Source organism: Urocitellus parryii, chromosome 10 (genome assembly GCF_045843805.1).
Source record: "Urocitellus parryii isolate mUroPar1 chromosome 10, mUroPar1.hap1, whole genome shotgun sequence".
Taxonomy (NCBI): domain Eukaryota; kingdom Metazoa; phylum Chordata; class Mammalia; order Rodentia; family Sciuridae; genus Urocitellus; species Urocitellus parryii.
Window position 1 is genome coordinate 90,061,596 of NC_135540.1, and position 23,440 is coordinate 90,085,035.

Below are 23,440 nucleotides of genomic sequence, written 5' to 3' on the forward strand. Positions count from 1 at the left end.
GCCAAGCACCCAGGAATGCAGGTGGGTCCCAGAAATAAAAAGGCAGAAAAAAAATGCATTTCCCCTGAGCTTCCAGAAGAGACCAATTAGCCCATTGAGACCAATTTCAGATTTTTTACCTCTTTTTCCCAATTTTGACCTCCAGATCTGACACCTCAGATCTAAATTTTTTTTTCATTTTAAGCCACCATGTCCATGGCAATTGGATAAAACAACTACAAGAAACTAATGACTAATATAAATAAATAGGATGGGATATAGACATGCATGATGAACAACATATATAAACACAAAAGGTGGTGGGGAGGGAGGGAGGAAGAAAGAGGAGAGACAGATTTGGGAAGAACTCCTAGGTAACAGCAGTCTGAGGAGTGTAGCACTGTTGTACTATAGGTTAAAAAAAAAAAAAGTAACTAAAAAGACAAATGCTAACAAAGGTCAGGATTAGAGTTTTTAAAATTTATGGGGGGGAAGCTATTAATAATGTTTCTTAACCTCATTAAAAATCACAGCCAGGGTGATACATTCTACATAATATACTCCCTTTTATTTCCCCTTCCTTTCCCTTCAATTGTACAATGCAGAAAGTTCACTTACAGCAGAAATATCTCCTGGAGAGTGTTTATTATTAAGATGTTCATTTCTAAGGTATTGGATCTAGTTGAAACATCATAGTTAAGGAAATTGATTTTTCTCAGGCCACTCCTGTATTCACCTCTAAGTCTTCTAATTAGAGGAGGCTGGTAGGATGCTATTTTAGCAAGCGATTTGGGTCTTACTCTATCCTAAAATTAAACTTCAATTTGAACTAGGCAAAACTGGCATAGTAGAAGCAGAAAGTGCCCTAATGATGTGAAACAATGCATACACACAGCTCTCTAGATATACTCTGGGGTCTGAGTACAGGAACTTTGTATCTGATGTTAAGGAGGTAAGAACTGCTTTCACTGGGCCCCTCTCACATTTCCAAACATGTTTAGAAGAGAAAGTTTATGATTTCTTTTCACTGTTTGTTTTACCTTCATTTCATCAAACTTGATCTCTTTCCTAAAAAAAAATTTATATAGCTCAATATATTAATAAAGAAATCAAATTAGAAACTTGCCATTCCTAATTCTCTAGTAGGTACTACTGGTTACAATTAAAAGTAGAAGTACCAAAGTTTTCATGAGAAATCCACAGAATTTCATGCCCAATCCTGTGTATTCAAACACCTCAAATTTAGTCTGGACAAACATTATCATTTGTGAGTGTTCATCCAAATCAAATGCTAAGTCTCTCTAGGCAAAACTTCAATATCCTGGCACTATAAATTATGACAATCTAAGAGAATACAAATGATGATAATGCATAGACAACAGTTTATAATTTTCAAAAACCTTGGTTTATTTTAATGATAAATGGATGTGCTACAATATATGATAATTCCTACCTCAACTTAGGAAAAAATGAAGCATGTCTCAGGATTTTAATGCCCCTTTCTATACCAGATTATTTTTGAACTCTTTGATTTTAATATTTTTAAAAATATTTTTATTAGTCGTTGATGCATCTTTATTTTTATTTTATTTATTTTTATGTGGTGCTGAGGATCAAACCCCGTGCCTCACAAATGCTAGGCGAGCACTCTACTACTGAGCCACAACCCCAGCCCTATTTTATTCTTTTTAATTACAAACATGAAAGAAGAAAAATGTTTTTGTCCTCTGCAAAATCAGACAATATCTCAATTAATATAGTAAGGAACAACCAGCTTAAATATTTAGAACACCAAAGTGTAGAAGAAATTAAATGGATGAGAAAGACAATTCAAATAGCCATACACGGTTCTCTTATTCTTGGGCAAAAACAACCTAATAAATCTATTATAAACACACTCTTTATGAAGGATGATACCATATTAATTATTGAGAGAGTCATAATCATAGAGAACCAACAGCGAGAAGCTAGTTAATTTACAGGGGGGAAAAATGGTTTTTCAGAGGACCCAGAGGACATTTGGTTTTCACTTTGCAAGGACTGCAGCTGCTCCTAAATTAACTGGGGGGAAGGGGCTGTGAGCATGCTGAGCAGCTCTCAATGGATGGAGCGTGACAAACAGAGAAGTACAGCAGCAGGCACCCTGGGGGCTCTCGATAAATATTAATTTGTGATGTCAATTTCTCTAATGATTGTGGTGCTTGGGAAATGCTAACCAACAGTGTAAAAAAGCATTTATTCTAGATGAAGAAAAAGTATACCAGATATTTATATGCCTTTTGGCAATAAGATATAAAATGCTATGATAATTTTGAAAAATTTGATCCCCCTAGTATCCAGTGCTATAAAGCACTGTAAAAGAAATACATGTTAACATTACTCAGAGCAAAAAAATCTTAATTCACTGTACTTTGAGTAATACTCCTAATATTCTGAATTATGTAAAAGAAAAGCCAAATTTTAGGAGTTTAATACCATGAACTCCAAGTCAGGGAGACTGAGAAAGAAGAGAAGCAAATTAGACAGTTTATCTGGGTGGGGCTCAGAGCTTGCCAATAGGAGTCTACAGGGGTAGAGGAGCAGGCCTAGAGCTCCAGCAGGAATTCTGAGAGTCTGGCAATCACTCAGGGATGTTTTCTGCCATCCTACCTCAAAACTGGGCAGGAGAACAAGGAACCCAAGGAGAAGCAAATTATCAAACCACATGGGAAATTCATGTCCCAATCTGCTCACTCTCTTCTAAGTTGAAGCTGTAAATCTAGAGCTTATCTAGAGAAAGGATAACTAGAGAAATAAGAGTCTAAGAAAAATATCACCCCTTCAAAAAAAAAAAAAAAAGTAATGGCAGGCCTCAGGAAGCTGTCAAGAGAATCTGTCTTATAACAGGTAAATTCTGCCAAAGGAAAGAGAAATTCAACTTGCCATGTAACTCCAGATGGTGAGCGTAGACCCTGTGGATAAAGACTAGGGAGGGGCAGATTCATGTTTCTACCAAAAATGCGTCTGGATACCAAGTTTCTATTCCAGGAAGCATTCAAGTAACATGAAGACTATCACTTGTCATAAATCTACAGGCAATATTAGATTAGATTCAAAGTTCTAATAATAAAACTCTTGATTAACACCCAACTATCAAAATTCCTTGACTCTGTCTGAGGGTCTTCTCAGCATAACTCAAAGAGATCATTACTAATAAAAGGTCTCAGCACCTAAAAAGGAAGATGATTTTATAATTTACAATAAGGTACAAAAATAAAAGTTAAAAACAGAATAGTTAGTAAATTGTATATATAAATTAGAAAGCTAGAATTGGAATATGAGGCCCTTTTGTTTTACTGCATAGATTTCAGTGCTGTTGACTTTTCTGTTAGACAAGTAAGCAGAAAGAGTTTTGGACTCTCAGGGTATCATGGTCAAAATCAGTTCTTCTATTTGACCAGTCATTGCTCCCAACCTTATTTTCATTAATACTCAATTCAGGTTAATTGTATTTATTTTTGTTATATATCTATAAGAACTAAAGTGTCTGTAATTGTTTAAATGTTTAACAGTCAAAAATGTAATTTGTAATTAAATATCCCTTTGTCATTCTTCATAAAACAAAGATGAAAAACGTTTTTTGGATTAAAAGCAAATTTGACTTTAAAAATGACTTTCCTTGGTACAAAATACCACAGGAATTTGAAAATCTGACTCTTTCCAGTGACAGCAAAGTCATTTTCGAATGAGTTTCAATAGCACAATGTGGTCTGATATTTTGAACCAGAAAAATGTCACCTAGTATTATAAACACCAAAATGGGACATAGAAGACATTCCCACTACTTCTTTCTCATTTTTAATACATGGTTTGTATTAGTTTGACAGTTTTTACCACTCAACACGAAAGTTTCTGAGAGAAAAAGAAACAGAAGGGGAATGTCACCTGATTCGTATAAAGAATTGTTTATAAACAAAACACATCCAACCTTAATAGAATGGCCCTAGGACAAAATGTCAACCAAGAATTACGGTTCTAAAAATAGAAATAGTTGTGGAATTCAAGACCTTCCTCTGTTTTACATGGATAAAAACAAAACACATCTCCTAATAAAAATGCTCATTATACTTTTTTTCCTCATTATATTTTCATTAAAATTCCTGCAGCCCTACACTATTTTTCATTCATAAAGTCAGTTCTTCAAAAACCATCATCAACTTAAGTCACAAAAATGCACAAACACATGATCTCTCAGGAAATAATAATCATGAACAGAGCAGAAGAATCGAGATGAGTCATCTTTATTTGAAAACACAAAAATCTAATTTACTCAATCTATATATATTAATGCTTACTATGTGACAGGTCCATGAATTGCTTGTCTTTCTATCCTTTACCTAGTATTGCATTAAGTACATATTAGAATAACAATAATTTTTGCTTCATATTGAATGGATATGCTAATTAATTATAAGACTTAGAATAGTAGATTTTTAGGAAAAGATATCAAAGAACATTCAGCATCATTTAAATGCAACATAGAAGCTGTTGATGCTACCTATAATTTAGTAATTTTGTTTATTTAAATGACAATAACAACTGGGAAGTCATTGTCAAATAAACTTAAAATTACAGCACTTTGTGTGAGGTTGAGAATTGAAACTCCTTCCTACAGGGATAGAAGGAAACTGAGCAGCTCCGTAAGAAAGACATTCTTGTGTTGTTACACGTATCACCCAGCCACAGAGTGTGACTATCCCAAAGTACTAATAATTCTGCCTAATTCATAGGGTTCCATGCTTTCTGATTTATACTGTTCACAATCCCGCTTTACTTATAAGCTGCTGCTTTTATTTTGTTGCCACATGTTCAATGATGGCATCATTGTTCCATGCTTCTGATCATTTGTTGGTGTGGGACTCTGGGAGAACATTTCATGTTAATGCTCTGAGCCATCTGCCAGAGAAGATCACAGATTATGCTCTGATGTTCCTACTGGAAGTTTGATGCTAAAAGGCTTTGACTACAGACTTGAGGCTGAGGTGACAGACCAGTCGCAGTGTTGGAGAGCACACCCCTCTAAAAGGAAGGGGAATACAAGGAAAACCATCAGTGGAGTATTACTGTTCTACTCATGCTCCACTAAGTGTTAGGACTTTGTAGAAGAGCCTGATAGACCAATTAAATAACCGACAGATGAGCAAAGGCAATCTGTCTCATCTTAAGAGCACATACTGATGGATTGCTAGTGACTCCATGAAGGAGAGCAAGTCACCAACCATAGGCTAGGCAAATGAGTCACAATCTGGTCAGCAAAGTTAATATGGTCCTGCTGAATGCAGTAGTGTATGTCTGTAATCCCAGCAGCTTGGGAGGCTGAAGCAGGAGGATCACAAGTTCAAAGCCAGCCTCAGCAATTTTAGTAAGGCCTTAGGCAACTCAGCGAGATCCTCTTTCTAAATAAAATATATAAAAGGGCTGGAGATGTGGCTCAGTGGTTAAATACCTCTGAGTTCAATCCCCAGTACCCCCCCCCCTAAAAAAAGTTAATAAGATCCAGAATGAGGGAAATTTAAGAATAAGTGGAAAAGGATAAGGACTACAGCAGAAAAATTAAACAAACTGTGACATGTTTAACATGAAAGGAAAAACTTGGTGATAGATACCTTCATTTGTATCACAAAATCTGTTATCTACCTCTCTGTACCATACTTTCTGCCTTGGGAAAATGACTTGTGTGGTCTACAATGTGTCCCCTTACTTTCTGGCTTCTAGGTGGGTCTGGCCAGTGGCATCCAGAGGAGGCTATCAGAGGAAGAGAGTGAGATTGTGGGTCCCCGTCAGATAGCCTCAGGTTGGCTTACCCCTCAATCCAAGTCACATCACCTCTCCAGACAACTGTACTCTCCTTTCTTCTTCCCAGTTCCAGTCACCACTCCATTTCCACATCTTTTGGTCCCAGGATGGTAATTATCCTTCTCTACTAACTTTGGGATACTATATGGTTCCCCTAACCTCACCTTTATAAAGAATACCTGCATTAAATTCTCAAATTATTCTCATTTGAGTGTATCATTTGCTTCCCAATGAGAGCTTGACACCAATGATTTTAAGATTTTGATCTTGGATGACTGTGAGGATAGGTGATGTTATTAGGTGAGATGAGGAATACAGTGAGATGAGTAAGCTCAACAGTGGAAAGGAAGTAAACCATGTTTCCAATTTGCTGCATGATAATTTTGGATCATCCACAGAGAGAGATTGGCAGTAAATGCAAAAGAAAACCTGTCCTAAAGATAAAGATAATAATTAATTTTTGTAAATTTGTAAGACTTGATCTTTGTTATAAGGATTAGCAATGATATGGAGAATTTATTTCCTTTAGCAAATGGAGCCAGAAAACTCTTGAAAATCACAAAACTACTAGAGCTTATTAGGGTGTTAATTATCACCTAACTGAGCTCTTTCCCTTTGTAAATGAGGTACCCAAAGTCTGCAGTTAGCTATCACAGGGAAAACAGTTAATGGCAGTGCTGGCACTAGAATCTACAGTTTCTGGGTTCTTACATCTGTGTTCTTCCTACAGAATGCAGCATTTATCTCTACTTGAATGGTTTCCACTAGCTAACAAGTACTGAATATCTAGTCTGCAGCCAATTCTCTGCTGGTTGACATGAGGAACAAAATAGAAGTATGAGAGTTTTCAAGCAGCTTATAGTCTTAGCCGACTGCCAACCCACACAAATGTAAAGAAGTGACAGTGCAAAACAGAAATGATTGTGTAAGCTAAAGGAGAGGGGGACATTTTATATGACAAGGGCACTGTCACTCAGCATTAGCATACTGAGTTTTTAGAGGTTTCATGTGAATTGTTGGTGTAAGGAGCTGAGAACAATCATTAGCCTTGATTATTTTCATAGCAATAAAAGACTTTTATAATACTTAAGCATATGCTTAGTGATAAAGTAAGCAACTATAATAATCTATACACCTATCTGCTCTTACCCTCAGAAATGACCCTTCTAAATGATGGCTTAAATTAAAACATATTGTGACAAATAAGAGAAATGAAATGATGGTCTTACTATTTGCATATGAATGTATATGTATTCATGTATGTGTTTTTTTTAACTGTAAACATATTTACATACTGATCCTTAGGAACCACTTTTTCTTCTGTTTATTTTGTGATTTGATAATACAATTCTAAACTATGCCAAGAACCTTCTTAATAGAAATTTTAACTAAACTGCCATTGTTTTTCTGTTTTCACTTTCTCAGCAACATTTATCAATGCCTAAAAATTTAGGAACTTAGGCTTTTGTAAGGGGAAGATTTTTTTTTTTTTTTACGTCTGAAGAGCTAGTCTCAATTTGGGAGTTACTGCTCTCTATGTGTCTACTTGGTCTGAGAGTAATGTCAGCAAAATGGTGGAATAGGACTTTCCAATACTCATTATCTCAAAGAAACATGAGATTGAATAAGCAACTATATAAGAAAACATCTTTGTAATGGCTAAGAAAGTCAGGTGAGAAATTATAGCACATGGGTCTAACCAAAAAACAAGAAAACACATTGAAAAGAGCAGAAAGGAAAATTACCCACATCACTACTCCTCAAACCCCAGGCAGCACCACCTGGTGGGAGACCTACTTGGGGGAAGTACAGGGAAGCAAGTCTCAGACTTTGCCTCAAACACAAACAATGGACCTTCATCAGTAAAATCCAGCACCAGAAGGACCCACAGGGTCTTAGACTCCAGACTGATACCCATGCACTGCCCTAACACCAGTCTGGCTCCAGATTTCAGGGATTCCCTGGGGACTTGGTCTCCTGTCTGCTCCACTCCAAAATCAACTCCACTGGCTTAGGCTCCAGATTGGTTAACTCAGATTGGGTTAGCTCTAGCATCCTTGAGATCCAAACTTCCCTTAGCACCAGATCATTCCCCTCATCATCAGGTCAGAATCTGGGCATCCAGTCTCTTAGTAGAGGCTTTAGGCCTGCTTAACAGCAGGCCAGTCCCTATTAGTCCAGATGTCAGGTCCACTCTATGTTCCAGACCAGCCCAGAAACAAAAAGGCATCCAAATAGGAAAGGAAGAAGTTAAATTATCTCCGATTACAGACAACAGAATAAACCTCAAACCCTAAAGTCTCTACCAAAAGAAAAAAAAAACCTGTTATAACAGATAAACAAATTCAGTATAGATTCAAAATATAAAATGAACATACAAAAATCACGTTTCTATAAAAATTGTGTTTCCATAATGCCAATAACAAACTATCCTAAAAGTAAATCAAGGAAACATTCCCAATTACAATAACCTCATAAAAAACAAAATACTCAGGAATAAATTTAATCAGGGCAGTAAATGATCTATATTTTTAAATTTATAAAGAAATGATAAACTAATACAGACACAAATAAATAACTATGTCATGATGTTTTGCCACACCTCAGGCCCAGAAAAATGGAGGTGGGCTGTTGGTGGACTGAGACCTCTGAAACCATGATCCCCAAATAAACTTTCCTTTCTCTATATTATTCTCGTCCAGTATTTTGGTCACAGCAACAAAAAACTGCTACCTAAAACACTTCCATTTGGTAAAGCAATCCCACAATTCAGTACATATTCATAGGAAATGAAATCAGTTAAAGACTATCCATATTACCATGTTCATTTCAGCATTGTTTACAATAGCCAAGATGTAGAATTAACCTAACTGTTCATCAATGGGTTTATGAAGACAGAATATATGGTGTATATACACAAAGCAATACTATTCTTTAAAAAAAGAAAACGTTGTGATTTGAGATGATGTGGAAGAATCTGGAAGATATTCTGCTAAGTGAAGTAAGCCAGGCACAGAAAGACAAACACTACATGATCTTCCTTAGGTGCAGAACTTTAAAAAGATGAATTCATAGACGTAGAAAGTAGAGAGAAGAGTAAGGGATGCTGGTCAAAGGTACAAGTTTTAGTTAGACATGAGGAATACATTTTTGAGATTCATTACACAACATGGTAAGTATAATTAATAATAATATATTGCATATTTCAAATTTATTAAAAGAGTACATTTTAATTTTATCATCACAAAAATGATAAGTATATGAGATTATAGGTATGTTAATCAGCTTGGATTAATCATTCCATAATGTATACAAATACCAAAACATCACCTTGTGTCCTCTAAATATATGTAATTATTATTTAACAATTGAAAACATAATTGTTCTCCCTTCATCTGAAAGGAGAAAGTTTATTTTGTAAATTATAAAGATTCTAAATTTTCTACTTTTCTACCTACTATGCTTAAATAACACTGGACTTTAACAATGTTTAAAAATGGCAGTACAGGGCTGGGGCTGGGGCACAGTGGCTGAGCTCTTGCCTGGAATGTGTGAAGCACTGGGTTTGATCCTTAGAACCACATAAACAAAAAACAAAAACAAAACAACAACAACAACAACAACAAAAAGGCATTCTGTCCATACACAACTACAAATTAAAAAAAAAAATGCAATGAAGCCAAGCATGGTGGAACATATTTGTAATCCCAGTGGCTTGGGAGGCTGAGGCGGGAGGATCTGAAGTTTAAAGCCAGCCTCAGCAATTTAGTGAGACAATGTTTCAAAATAAAAAGTAAAGGGCTTAGGGTTAAGCACTCCTAGATTCAATCCCCAGAACCAAAAGAATAAAAAGCAATAAAAATAAACAAGTAAAAATCAAGAATGCCCAATGATCTAATAATTATAAAGGAAAAACCTCAGTAGACAAGCAATTGTCCCCAAAGACCTTTACCAAGGAATCTATTTTATATAAAACTCAGTTGAAAAAAAGATCAAGTAAGCACATTTCTGAACATGTAAGTTAGTACAGTCAAAAACAGGCACCTAGTCTGCCTGTGTGATGCAGGATATATTTTTGTTTTTGTTGTTCTGGTGATTCATCCCAGGGACACTTTCTCCAAGGTCTCACTAAATTTCCAAGGCTAGCCTTGAACTCATGATCCTCTGCTTCAGCCTCCCAAGTAGCTGGAATTATGGCATGCACCACCATGTCCAGTATGTAGGGAAGTCTCAGACAACAGAGCATTGAAAAGACAATGACTACCTCAAAGTACAGGTTCTAGTTAAGGCTTCAATTATATATGTGTGTGTTTACACACTGTTGTCTAAACAAAGAATGGCTGTGCGCTCGATTCTGTGTGTGAACCACCAGTTTGTGACATCCATTAGCAAATTAAGTTGAACACTTCTTTTTACATTTTCTTTGGTGGAAGTTTTTCATTCCTTGGGCCATCTAATTCTAGACATTTTATTATCAACCCTTCCCTTTATTTTCAATTTTATAAGAAGAATAAGAGAGTCCAAAATATCTTGGGTGAAAGTGAATATCTTAAGTTTCATTTCCTAGGAATTAGAAAAAAAAAAAGCCTTTCATTGAGTGCTACTCAACTTCTAAAGTTCTTCTACACAAAAAACAAAGGAAAGATTTCATGAGATGCCAGGTGTATAGAGCAGGTCACTGATAGAAATCAGGTGTAATTCAGATTACCTAAGAAATACTGACATCCTAAATACTAAGAACCAAGCTGTAAAGCAAAGCATTAGCTTAGATTCATTCTACAAGTAAACAAAAAAATGCTATTATCTAAATGTTGGCCTTATCTTGTAGTCTCAAAGAACCACAGTTTTGACTTTAAGTTCACTCAAGCATATTAATGGGAGACAGGAAGTCTGCACAACCCAGTTCAATTATCAGTACTCTGCCATTAATCACTATGAGAAGGAAAGTTTGGCTCAGCTGACAGTCATATATTACACCAATACTAGTGTAACAATACCATCTAAGTTTACTCCTACAGCCTATAATTCAAGTATGAAAATACTCACATATACAGCCAATGAACAAGAAATTCCACAACACAGATATTCCTGATTAATATGAAGAGTTTTCCCCTCATATACTTACATATTATACCTTTACAAGGTCTTACTCTTTACTCAATAATTCTTAGACATATTCTACTTTTCAGTACATTCAAAATTATGACAGATTTTATTATAGAATTATGCTACCCAATCTTTGGAAGGTTTCTCAAAGCTGGGTTTCAATTATGTTAAACACACACCATATGAACTGGAATGTAATTTTTAAAGTGCACAAAATTATATTGACCAAATGAACTATAGGTCCATTTTCATTTTGTAAAACTGTATTATTATACAATTTCATTCTCTGGTATCTCCCTTTCCCTAGATTATGTTATGTGCAAGTACAAATATATCATAATGAATCCCAATATTATGTATAATTATAATGCATCAATAAAAACTAAAATTGTATTACTGTTGATGCAGTGCAAATCCAACAAACATTATTTAAATCTCAGATACTTACTGTGGTTGGAAAATAACGACTGGTTTTGAATTTTTTCAGAGCCATAGAAGAGGTGTAGGTGCCCAAGAAGAGGATGAAAGACATAAGTGTGATATCAGGGACAAAATCGCAGTTGTTCCCCACAAGCTTTCCTCCGTATTTCAAACACTCCTTCTTCGACAAAAATTCCCAGTCAAAGGTAGAATTATGGTACTGAAGAAGAAAAAAAGAGTTTTGTTTTTGTTTTTTGGTTTTAGGGAATACAGATATGTCAAAAGCAGCTTTTGATACTTGATGGACAATATAGGGATTATAGTAAAAGTTTCTGCAAAATTCTGAGACAACCTTTAGAGAATAAACCCTGGTAAGACTTTACTGGAATAACAGGTGAGGCGACACAGACATGAGCAATTACTGAAACTACATGAGAAAGATGCAACTTGTTACCTAGCTTGTGCTGCCACCTTACCATCACCCATTTGTTCAATGGAAACAAACCCCAAAGTCCTTTCCTGTCAATGCTCCGAGAGTAAACTGAGGTACTTGAACATCCTAAGTCTCAAATGGGAGACTCTCAGAAACACCTTTCTTGTTCAAAAAGTACTTTGGCAGTGCACAGCTTTGTATGCATCTGCTTGATGGCCCTATTAATGCTCTCAACATTCAACAGGCTCACTACTCGGCGAACACTTTTCAGATAGACTATTTATTTTCTCATTTTTTCTTGTCAACTCCAGGTCAGCATTACGGGCATCCATCATTAGAATGGCTGTGATGCCTTAAAGTCAGTGGCTTCCTGTACAGGACACTATCCCTATTTTACATGGCCTCAAATGTATAAGCCACTTTTCATATATTGCTGTCATGTCAGTGCTGCACTTGTCTCTTGCAGCTCATTCCTCTATTTTCTGTTTCTAATAGGCAGCAGAACCCTTTGGCTATTATCAGTATGGCCAGGCACTCACCCCAAGGTGCTCTATTAATTAGCTGCTATTAGCTCACAACTGGCTCTTTTCCTGGAGAACTGCCTTTAACCACACAAGAGCTACCTTACCTGGACTGTTAGAGTCTCTCATAGCCCATTACTGACCATCACCAACAGAGAGAAAAAACTATCCTCTTTGTTTCAAAGTAGAAGCAGCTCTTTGGCACAATTTAGGCCCTGGAACTCTCTGTGGAGTTAGGCTAATGCTAAACTCAGCTGGGACCACATCCTTGTTTAACTCCTTCTGTGTCCTACACTGCTTCTCTTTCTTTCACTGTTTTTATTGAGAACAGCACCTGAAATTCCTGTAGTAGATTCTGTTTCCAAAACAGCCAATTTACTTGAATTACTGGCTACTGAAAATTAATGGCCTCTAACCCTAAGGAACTTTTTCTAGAATATTATAGTGTGGAGAAAATCTAGAGATAATTTCGTGTGATTTCTCAAAACCCTTAGTATTCAATTGTCCTGAAAGATGATCATTCATTCTCTGCTTGAACAATTTCTGTGATAAGCAGTTTCCTGGTAGCTCATTCCCTTTCTTACTAAAATTCCTGTGCAGCTATTTCTTATATTTGAATCTTCTTAAATGCTTATACTTTGAGTGAGTTTCTTTTGATATACAAAAAGTTCTCTTGTATACCTTGACAATTATGGCCATTTCCAGGAGACAGATTTTGAAATCTTACCCGTCTAAATGAATGCCAATGTGGTTGGGTATAAAGGATGGGTGTCTCAGCTTAGAAACATTCTAAATACTTTAACTTCTATCCTTATGGGTCCAGGACTAATAAGTATATCATGTGCTAACAGAAGAGTTACTTGAAAACACCATGCAAATAAATGTGGACAAATAAATGTCTCCTGTCCATTACAGGAAAGAGATCTGCTTTGCACCAAACCCATATCACCAACATTTTTTTACCATTTTATAAATTTCTCTTGATCTGAGCAACCTAGTTATAAAAGACTCTCTGGACAGAAAGAGTTCATATTTTTATAGGGCTCAAAATGGTAAAGTGTTTACATAAGTCAATAAAAAAAATAAACTCTAGATCTTTCCTTGAAATATTTTTCTATGTTAACTTCAACTTGTAAACAGCTGAATTGCATAACTGCTCTTTTATCAAACCCTGCTCCTGGAAAAGGTGATTAATCATGTCTCATTTTACTTTTTAGATTTCTGCATGTGGATGATTTTAGGAGAATGCATTTAAAGTTTAGAGATCCTAATAGTAACAGATTTCTTTGTTTTAAAATCAGCAAAAATGTACCCAAATTTCACTTCTGCATTTTGATAATCAGCAAGAATCCTCTTCATAGAGTTCCCCAAAGAGGTGAGATGCATTGAAACAATCACAATAGGCAGTTTTATCAATTTTCTTACTAAGATTCAGATTGAAGTGAAACTTCACAGGTGTACATGAAATAAACCATGAGCATGTTTTCTTGCTTACATTAACATAAAATACCAGCATCCATATTTTGTAAGCCCCAAACGATTCTCTATATCATTATATCAAATTTGTTTTGCCTCCAAACAGCATCTTTCCCTAAGGACTTCAGTTTAAAACCTTTAGCCAGCTTCCATGATCTCAGCATGTATAATATTTCTGCACACACAGTTTTCTTCTCCCATAAAACTTGAGCTATATCAAATAAATAATTCTATTTAAATATCACTGAAAAGACATCTGTATTATCCTTATTATTTAAGAGTTGTCATTTTATATCAGCTGATGTCAATGAAGGTTAACTCTGTATATCTTATGGCAGGATACATTTCATGAAGAAATTAACCCATGCCCATCACTACCATCTTTGTAAAGCCATTTCCTCCTACAGGCTTGATGCAGGAAACTGAGCTCACTTCAGTACCACTGTCCTTAACCCCTTTAGAGATGATTCTCTGTGGTTTTGACCTTTATTTCCTATGCAAAATTCTTCGTGCAGTGCTTAAATTACAAAATCAGAACTTTTAAGAACAAGACAAATGGGAACGGAATTCCCCTGTGCCTATCAGAACTCTTACAACACATTCTGTCTTTTTCTTGGGATACTTATAACTTTCTATTTTCATTTGTACTGCAGTTTAGTGTTATGACTTTGGAAATGCTTGAAGAGATGTCTAATGAGCCAGGAGAGCTGAATCCAGAAGAGATGTCAAGTTTGGAGATATTGACTTAAAAGTCATCTGTAAAGATCTGATCCCTGGATCCATCAGACTTACTACAATTACAAAGATGTTGAAAAAAAGACTGTGAACCACCCTGTGCATCCATGGGAGTGAGAAAAGGTTCCTGGAAGTCATCGGAGTGAAAAGTAAGAGGAGAAGTACAATGGGCTGAGATATGAGTGGGAGTGAAAAAATTCCAACAGCAATTAATTACAGACTATTTTTTCCCAAGGAATACAGTAGTGAAGAATAAGCTAGAACACATGAGCCCTGCAAGGTCAAAACAAGTTTCTCAGGGTTAGTGAAGACTTTTGAGGTGTTTCCGTAGATAAGAATGGGGATGGAAGGGGAAAGGGATAACCAGAATAACAAGAACAGAGAAAAAAACGACCAAAAAAAGCATCAGAGGGGGAAAGACAGATAAAGACTGAGCAACTGTTGGACTGGGATGGCTGAAAGACAAAGCTGATAAAAGTATAGAGCTTGAGGGCCAAAGGGACTGTGCATCATCAAAAAAAATAATAATAGAAAATAAGGAAGGAGGAAAATAGCAGACCAAGACAGAGGAGAGTTCAACTTAGAACACAGTGGGCACCAGAGAAATCTTACTTAACTGAGCGAATAAAATCTTTCATCAGGTCTGGAATATTTGATACAGTCAAAGAAGAACTCTATCAATTTATCTACCCTTTCTATCTAGAGGACAAAATTAAAGTAAAATAACTTTCAATTTAGAATTACCAGGTAAAACACAGGATTCCCAGTTACACTTGAATTTCAGCTAAACAATGAATAATATTTTTATTATTAAGCCTGTCCCTATGCACTATTTAGGACACAGTTATATTAAAATATTGTTCAATACTTATTTTTATTTGTTTATTAAATATTTATCAATATTTATTTTTATTTGTTAAATTTGGCAATGCTAATCCAATTAGATATAGGAATGACAGAGTAAGGGAACAATGAACACAGGAATACCAGTGACCAACTCTGGATGTGCATTTCTTCATGTATTCACAAAAAGAAAGGAAAAGAATTAGAAGCTATGAACAAAAATGCTGATGTGGGGGGACACACAGTGATTCATTTGCCTAACCAATAAGTCCTTATTAAAAATGCATGGGTGTGGGTTGGGGTTGTGGTTCAGCGGTAGAGTGCTTGCCTCGCACATGTGAGGCACTGGGTTCAATCCTCAGCACCACATAAAAATAAATAAATAAACAAAATAAAGGTATTGTGTCCATCTACAACTAAAAATAATTTTTTTAAAAAAATGCATGAGTGACTAACCTAGATGCCCATCAATAGATGAATGGATAAAGAATCTATGGTATATATGCACAATGGAACATTACTCAACATTAAAAGAGAATAAAATCATGGCATTTGCAAGTAAATGGATAGAGCTGGAGAATATTAGGCTAAGCGAAGTAAGCCAATCCCCAAAAAACTAAAGGCCAAATGTTTTCTCTGATTAGTGGATGCTGATCAATGGTGGTGGGAAGAATGGAAGAACTCTGGATTGGGCAAAGGGGAGGGGAAGAAAGATGATGAAATGAGATAGACATCATTACCCTAGGTACATGTATGATTGCACAAATGGTGTGTCTCTACACGTGTACAACCAGAGAATTGAAATGTTGTATTGCATCTGTGTACAATGAATTGAAATGCATTCTGCTGTCGTGTACAACTAAGTAGAATACATAAATAATAATAAATAATTACAAATAAATAATAACAAATAATAATAATTTTTTAAAAGAAAAAAATTTTAAATGCATGAGTGCTCATCATTTTTTGGTGATGGAAGAAGCTAACAGTACGTGGACCAGATGGGATGAAGCAGATTGTTTGTGTAAAGGGGCAGTGAGGGAAAAAAAAAAGATGTAAAGGAAATGGGGCTAAGTTGCTAAGGGTCTTCAACTGATTTCAATCTACTTTTCTGGTTTTTATTTTCAAGAAAATTACTCTCCTTACATTGAGTAGCTGTGCTTCAAATTCTTAACAGTAGAATGTATGCTGACTGATTTATTTCAATATGTAAACACCATAGCATCATCCGCAAATGAAAAAGTGAGCAATATGAGGCAGGTTGGAGCAAATGCTGAGAGCCATTAAGGTGAGATGCTGTGTACATAAGAGTCACTTATACTCTTCTATTTTAGTGTGTATTTGGAACTTTCTGTAATAATTTTGAAAATAAGAGCACATGTATCCAAGGAGACTTAAGGACAGAATGATGTTTACACTTGACTTTCTCAATGGGAGAAAAATCACAAGGATGCTATGCACAAGGAGATTAATATGACATTCCATTTCCCTTGAAAATGAATGTTAACTCCTAGAATCACCCTGAAGGTACATCAAATCAAACCACTTTTGCTTCCATGTCTGACTGTCAAGCATAATTTATGTGATGGTAATAGTTCTTAGTCCTATGATTTAACAGCATCTCTGCATGGACATGATATGCTTCACTGGATAATAAGCAAAAAATAAATAAAGGTCCTACACTACTCTCCTTGAGTATTGACTGATAAAATATGGACCTTTTACATATAATTGAGGGTGATACTATAAATAAAAGGTTAAGATCAAGTAGACGAGGATGCAAAGAAATCTAAATAAACAAAATTTCAAAATAGTACCAGTCCTTCATAACAGAAGAGACCTAGGGCTGCTTCATCACAGAGAAGCAGGTAAAAGATACAGCAGGTGAAAGATACATCCAAATGAGGAGAAATAAGTCAAATCTCTAACGAAATTTTAATGACTGCAGATTAGAATTCAAAGGAGTCCTAGGATGTATAGTCACTCACCAAATTTTTTCATGGTCTTAGCCAAATGCACCACAAGACATGAAAGCTTGGTGGTTGAACTGAAGACCAGAGAGAAATCTCCTTTAGACACATGTAGTTCCCACCAAAGGCAAGAAAGTCACTTTCTTAAGAAGGAACACAGCCACATCAATGTTTACAGCAGCACAATTCACAATAGCTAAATTGTGGAACCAGCCTAGGTGCCCTTCCATAGATGAATGGATAAAAAAAAATGTGGCATATATACACAATGAAATATTACTCAGCAATAAAAGAGAATAAAATCATGGCATTTGCAGGTAAATGGGTAGAGTTAGAGAAGATAATGCTAAGTGAAGTTAGCCAATCCCAAAAATCCAAATGCCAAATGTTTTCTTTGATATAAGGAGGCTGATTCATAGTGGGATAGAGAGCGGGAGCATGAGAGAAATAGATGAACTCTAGATAGGGCAGAGGGGTTGGAGGGGAAGGGAGAGGGCATAGGGTTATTAATGATGGTGGAATGTGATGATTATTATTATCCCAAGTACAGGTATGTAGACACGAGTTGGTGTGAATATACTGTATATACAACCAGAGATATGAAAAACTGTGCTCTGTATGTGTAATAAGAATTGTAATGCATTCCACTGTCATATAAATTTAAAAAAATTAAAAAATAATAAATAAATAAAAAGATGGGAGGCAGGGAAGCAGAGCTGAGAGAAACCTCTCTGAGACATTCAACGGGAAGAAGCTTTCTGAAAGGACTAAGGAATCTGCCCTCTGAAGGTTTAGGATAGAGAAATTAGGCAAAGAAATACCTCCCAAGGCTAATAAAGCTGAGGAACAAAACAAGATACACAGCATTCCATGGGACTTTCAGGATAATGGAAATATTCTTTCTCTTGTTTGGATGGTAGTTGCATCGGGTACACAACTGTTGAAACTCACTTCAATGAATGCTTCAGAACTGTGTACTGTAAGGGATGTCTCAATTTAATTTTTTAAAAAAGAAATCTGATGTTAATACAAATATTAACTAATCCTTTCAAGTACTTGCTTAGAAGAGACTTATATCAGAGTTTGAAACTTGGACCCTTCCTGAGAGCTAGAAACTAGAAGCCAGCAGATCTTAATGCTCCTCATTTAAATACACTATCTATCAGCTATGTGTGGTTTCAATGTTTTTCAGGGACTTCCTTTAAAAAAATCATTTGCAGGTTAAAGGGAAATGACAAGTGAGAAATCTACAGGAAAATTGGGTAAGGTGAGATAAAATGAAATACAATGGTTTCAACAATAAATGGAAATGCTGAAAATCCTGCCTCTTTTTCTAGAGTTCTAGTCTCAGTCTAGATGCTCAAATGTCCCCTTTTCCTGCTCTTTCCTGCTCTTTCCTGCTGAAACATACCCCTACCACCAGGAAGAAGAAAACTTGTCTTCATGCTAATGAAGCTGAAGGGAAAAGGCCTTCCTTCCTCTGACAGGATGCTCTCAGAGGCAGGCTTGCTGGCCCAGGGGCTGCATGTCACTTCTACTGCACATTCTCATCATCAATTACGACTAAAATGGAAAGAAAGAAATGAAGTCCTGATGACTGCGTGTCCTAGGAAAGGTTCAGGGTAGCAGAGCTGCCACGGTCAAGCAAACAGAGGACTCAGCAGTCTATCAAAAGCAGTGGCTTCTAACTTCTTCTCCCTACTAACCATCTGCGTTATGGAGGTAGAATGGTTTAGCGGTGTGGTCATAATAAAGAGAATAATAACAAACCCAACACCAGAAGAGAGATGACTATATGTCAGTCTGCTAAGCACGGCCTATCTATTAATTTGACCTTTATGCTACCTGTGAACTATTATCATTACCACATTACAGATAGATCACTGAGAAGCGTCTACAGCCTGTTAAGTTATGGGCCCTGCATTTGAAACCAGGCAGTCTGGCACAAAAAGTCACTCAAAGTCCTTCTACATGAAGCACTATGCAGACCTTGTTTTCTCTGTCTGTCTCTCTCATAAACACACACACACACACACACACAAAATCAAACATGAAAAAATAGAGAGGTAAGGTTTGAAGAAAGTCAGAGAAAACTCTAACAGTGAGGAAAGAAGTCAAGAAGAGAGCCACAGAATATGAAAATAAGAGAGAAATGGGGTCATGTAAGAGTTGCCCAGGAAGGATACAAAACATCACCTCTGAAAGGGATGTTGTGGGCACTCACTCCATAATATCTGCAGAAGTGTTCTGGTCTCCTGAGAGATGGGCACTCTATCAATACAAGGTATTATTCTTTCTGTCTTTAAAACTGAAAGGCTGATATTCTTTGGTAAGATTCCATATTCAGCATAAAAGGAGCACAATTAGAAGCCTGAAATGGCACTTTCCCCTTTTTCTCCAATATAAAAGTCTCCTTCCAGTGTGTGACCTTCCATGCAAAACAGCTCATTTTTAAAGCTTAGTTCCAGTGCCTTAAAGATCCTTGGTTACAAGCCATGGGAAAGGATACCATGTGATGGAGGCCTTTCTAAGTGACAGGGGAAATGTCCTGCTGCAATCTCCAGTAGTGAAGAGAACACAGCACCATTTGGCCAGTCAGAATTCTTAACCATGATACAGAGAGAATACCAGGCTCTCTTTTCCACAACTTTCATTTTTCCTTGTGAAAATATTTCAAGGTCACAGTTAATGGAATATAGAAGTTAAATTCTTATGAAGATTCGAAAGCATGTTACAAATAAACTGTGGCTTCAATTTCTTTTCAACAGGAGGAAAAAGGTTAACTAGAGCAAATAAAAGTGTTCTTTTTCAGTCTCTCTACTACCAAGGATTATTAAATGTTCATTCATGTTAGAATTGCAGAATGGGAGATGACATCATATTATGAATATTATTATTACAAAAAGTACACAGAATACAGTCAGCAGACAGGTGGTTTGAAATTTAAGTCACTTACCATGTCAGTAGAAGAAACAGTTGGAAAATCCTCTGGGGCCAGTATGGTATCATTAGATATTGAGATATTAACTGTAAGCAAAGGACAATTGAACAATTTTTTACCATAAAAATAAAACAGAAACAACCTAAAAGCATAGTTCATGTCTCTCTTTAAATAAAGTTAGTTATTAAAAATTCTTCAATAACAACAAAAGGGCACAATAAATTTTTATTATAACTTCACATTTTATCTAGATAAAATAATCAAAGATTTAAACACATCTGTTGTGTTCTAATCTGATAAGAAACAACATTTAAGGAAATGGAATTAAAATTTGTTTCAGTTCAAAAAAATATATATTACTAAAATACACTCAATATATTTTGACTAATGAAAGAAATGATTGTTAATGATTAAGTTGATCACTGGCTTCATGTACAGTAAAAATCTCATAAATTGGATCTTAACTAAATAAGAATAAGTAACTTTTAGAAATTTGGACCACATGTGAGAAAGTATATCATGGCAAATGGTGAAAATAAGCACTAACTAAATAATGTAAATTTAAAGGAAAACAATATTTAATCTAATTTAAAAATTACTATTATAAAATGTGGCATCATTTCTTTATTTAAGATATCACTGAAGAACTTAATTCATTTCTTAAACCAATCCCTTTGGAAATATTTTATTCATTTTTCAAAATTTTATGGGTGTGAAAATTAAAACATAATATTTTTATTAAAATGCTTATCAGATAAATCTTTCTCTCTCTCTTTTTAATACCTTTATTTTATTTATTTTTATGTGGTGCTGAGGATCGAACCCAGGGCCTCGCACATGCTAAGCAAGTGCTCTACCACTGAGCCACAACCCTAGTCCCATAAATCTCTCTTCTTGTGAGAAGACATATACTATAAAATAAATTGTAACATAGACTATTCTCTATTTATGGAAATACAAAATTACAACTATCATTTTTTGTCTTTGGGGACCTCATAGTTGATTTAACATTTGAAATGCAAATTAGCATGGTCCTCACCCCATCCAACCAAAGCCCTTAACCCGACTTTTAGTTTGCCATGTTTCAGATCCTGCTGATGCCAACCTTAAAAGAAAAACACATCACTGTTTATTTGATGGATGACATTTTAAATATGAGATGGAGGATGGAGGAAGAGAAGAGAATGCCTTGTTTACTACTTTTTCCTAGACTCTAACCAGTCTGGTTCTTAACTAACAAAAAGTCAAAAATATTTGTTTACTGTTATTAAAGGAAACTAGAAAGATGAGTCTTTCATAACAATAAATAAATAAATAAATGAGAACAGATAAAGGCAGAAGAAAAAAAGTAAGGAAAACAAACTAAAGGAGAGAAAAGATTTAATCTAAGTCCAAGTTTTGCTCAACTTTGGAATCCACTCTGATCTTTGAAGGTTCTGCATTGTGAAACTATTAGCCTAAAGGTAGGGATTGTCAGGGTGTTTCCTGTCATAGGCACACTAGATATTTTCTTACTCTGTTTCTTTATAAATCAGAGAGAATCAAATGGACTAAAGGACACCTGGCCTAAACAATAAAATGAAACAAGAATCTATTCCCAAAAAGGAAAATGTAAGTAAATTATTAGTACTAATAATTTTCATAGGTTTTTTTTTACTATTTTGTTCTAAAAAGCTTAATGTTTTATTAAATTACTCCATTTGTTCATTTAGCCTAACAGAAGAAAAAATAGGTCCAAATCTGACCACATTGGCCTAGGATCTGACTTCCTTAACAAGACTCCTAAAGCACAAGAAGTAAAATCAAGAATCAATAAATGGTAGATGGGATGGATTCAAATTAAAAAGCTTCTTTTCGGCAAAGGAAACGATTAATAACTTGAGAAGACAGTTTTCAGACCGAGAGACAATCTTTACCACATGAACCTCTGATAAATCATTAATCTCTAGGATATATAAAGAACTCAAAAAACTTAACACACCCAAACACAAAGAACCAAAAACCCCACAAATAGCCCAATCAGTAAATGGGGAAAGGAACTGAACAAGACATTTCTCAGAAGAAGAAATACAATTCATCAACAAATATATGAAAAAGTGTCCAACATCCCTAACAATTAGAGAAATGCAAATCAAAACTACTCTAAGATTTCATCTCACTTCTGTCAGAATGGCAATCATCAAGAACACAGGCAACAATAAATGTTGGCGAGGATGTGGTAAAAAAGGCACACTCATACCTTGCTGGTGGGACTGCAAATTGGTGCAACCACTATGGAAAGCAGTATGGAGATTCCTCGAAAATTGGGAATGGAACCACCATTTGACCCAACTATCCCACTCCTTGGTTTATACCCAAAGGACTTAAAATCAGCATACTTTAGTGACGCAGCCACATCAATGTTTATAGCAGCTCAATTCACAATAGCTAGACTATGGAACCAACCTAGCTGTCCCTCAATAGATGAATGCATAAAGAAAATGTGATATATATACACAATGGAATATTACTCAGCTTTAAAGATGAGTGAAATTATGGCATTTGTCAGTAAATGGTTGGAGTTGGAGAATATCATACTAAGCAAAATAAACAAATTCCACAAAACCAAAGGCCAAATGTTTTCTCTAGTATGTGGATGCTAATTCAAAATAAGGTGTGGGGCACTAGAGAAGAATAGCATTACCTTAGATTAGGTAGAAGGAAGTGATGGGAGGGGAGGGGAGGGGATGTGGGGATAAGAAAGATAGTAGAATAAAACAGATATTATTACTTTATGTATATATGTGACTTCATGACCAATATGATTCTGCAACATGTACATTCAGAAAAATGAGAAATTATATCCCATCTATGTATGATATATCAAAGTGCATAAATGCATTATACTGTCATGTATAACTAATTAAAACAAATAAAAATGTTAAAATAAAAATAAAAACACCCTAGAATAAATCATAGGCATAATTTTATACCTGATTTGTATAATAAATGGACTCTGAAGCAAGATTACTTTCCTAGTATTACAGAGTCAATCAGAAGCAAAGTTGGTCCAAGACTTCATTCAATATTCATTCTCCTCCTATCGAGTTTCTAATCATAAAAATCAAGATGATTTATGTTGCCAGAGAACTCAAGGAAGGTAGGATAGTACCCGCCTATCTCAGTTGTGAGCTGAGATGTC

At 35.5% G+C, this 23,440-nt stretch overlaps 1 protein-coding gene across 2 annotated transcripts in view; it reads right to left on the reverse strand.

Moving 5' to 3' along the window:
* Slc4a4 (solute carrier family 4 member 4) overlaps positions 1 to 23,440 on the reverse strand; it is a 319,583-nt gene that overhangs the window by 40,850 nt on the left and 255,293 nt on the right. For both annotated transcript variants that reach the window (XM_026402584.2, XM_026402583.2), the window contains exons 15-16: positions 20,275 to 20,345; positions 11,369 to 11,560 (exon numbers count right to left, since the gene is read on the reverse strand). In XM_026402584.2, the coding sequence (XP_026258369.2) occupies positions 11,369 to 11,560; positions 20,275 to 20,345 (263 nt within the window). The remainder of the gene's footprint in view (positions 1 to 11,368; positions 11,561 to 20,274; positions 20,346 to 23,440) is intronic.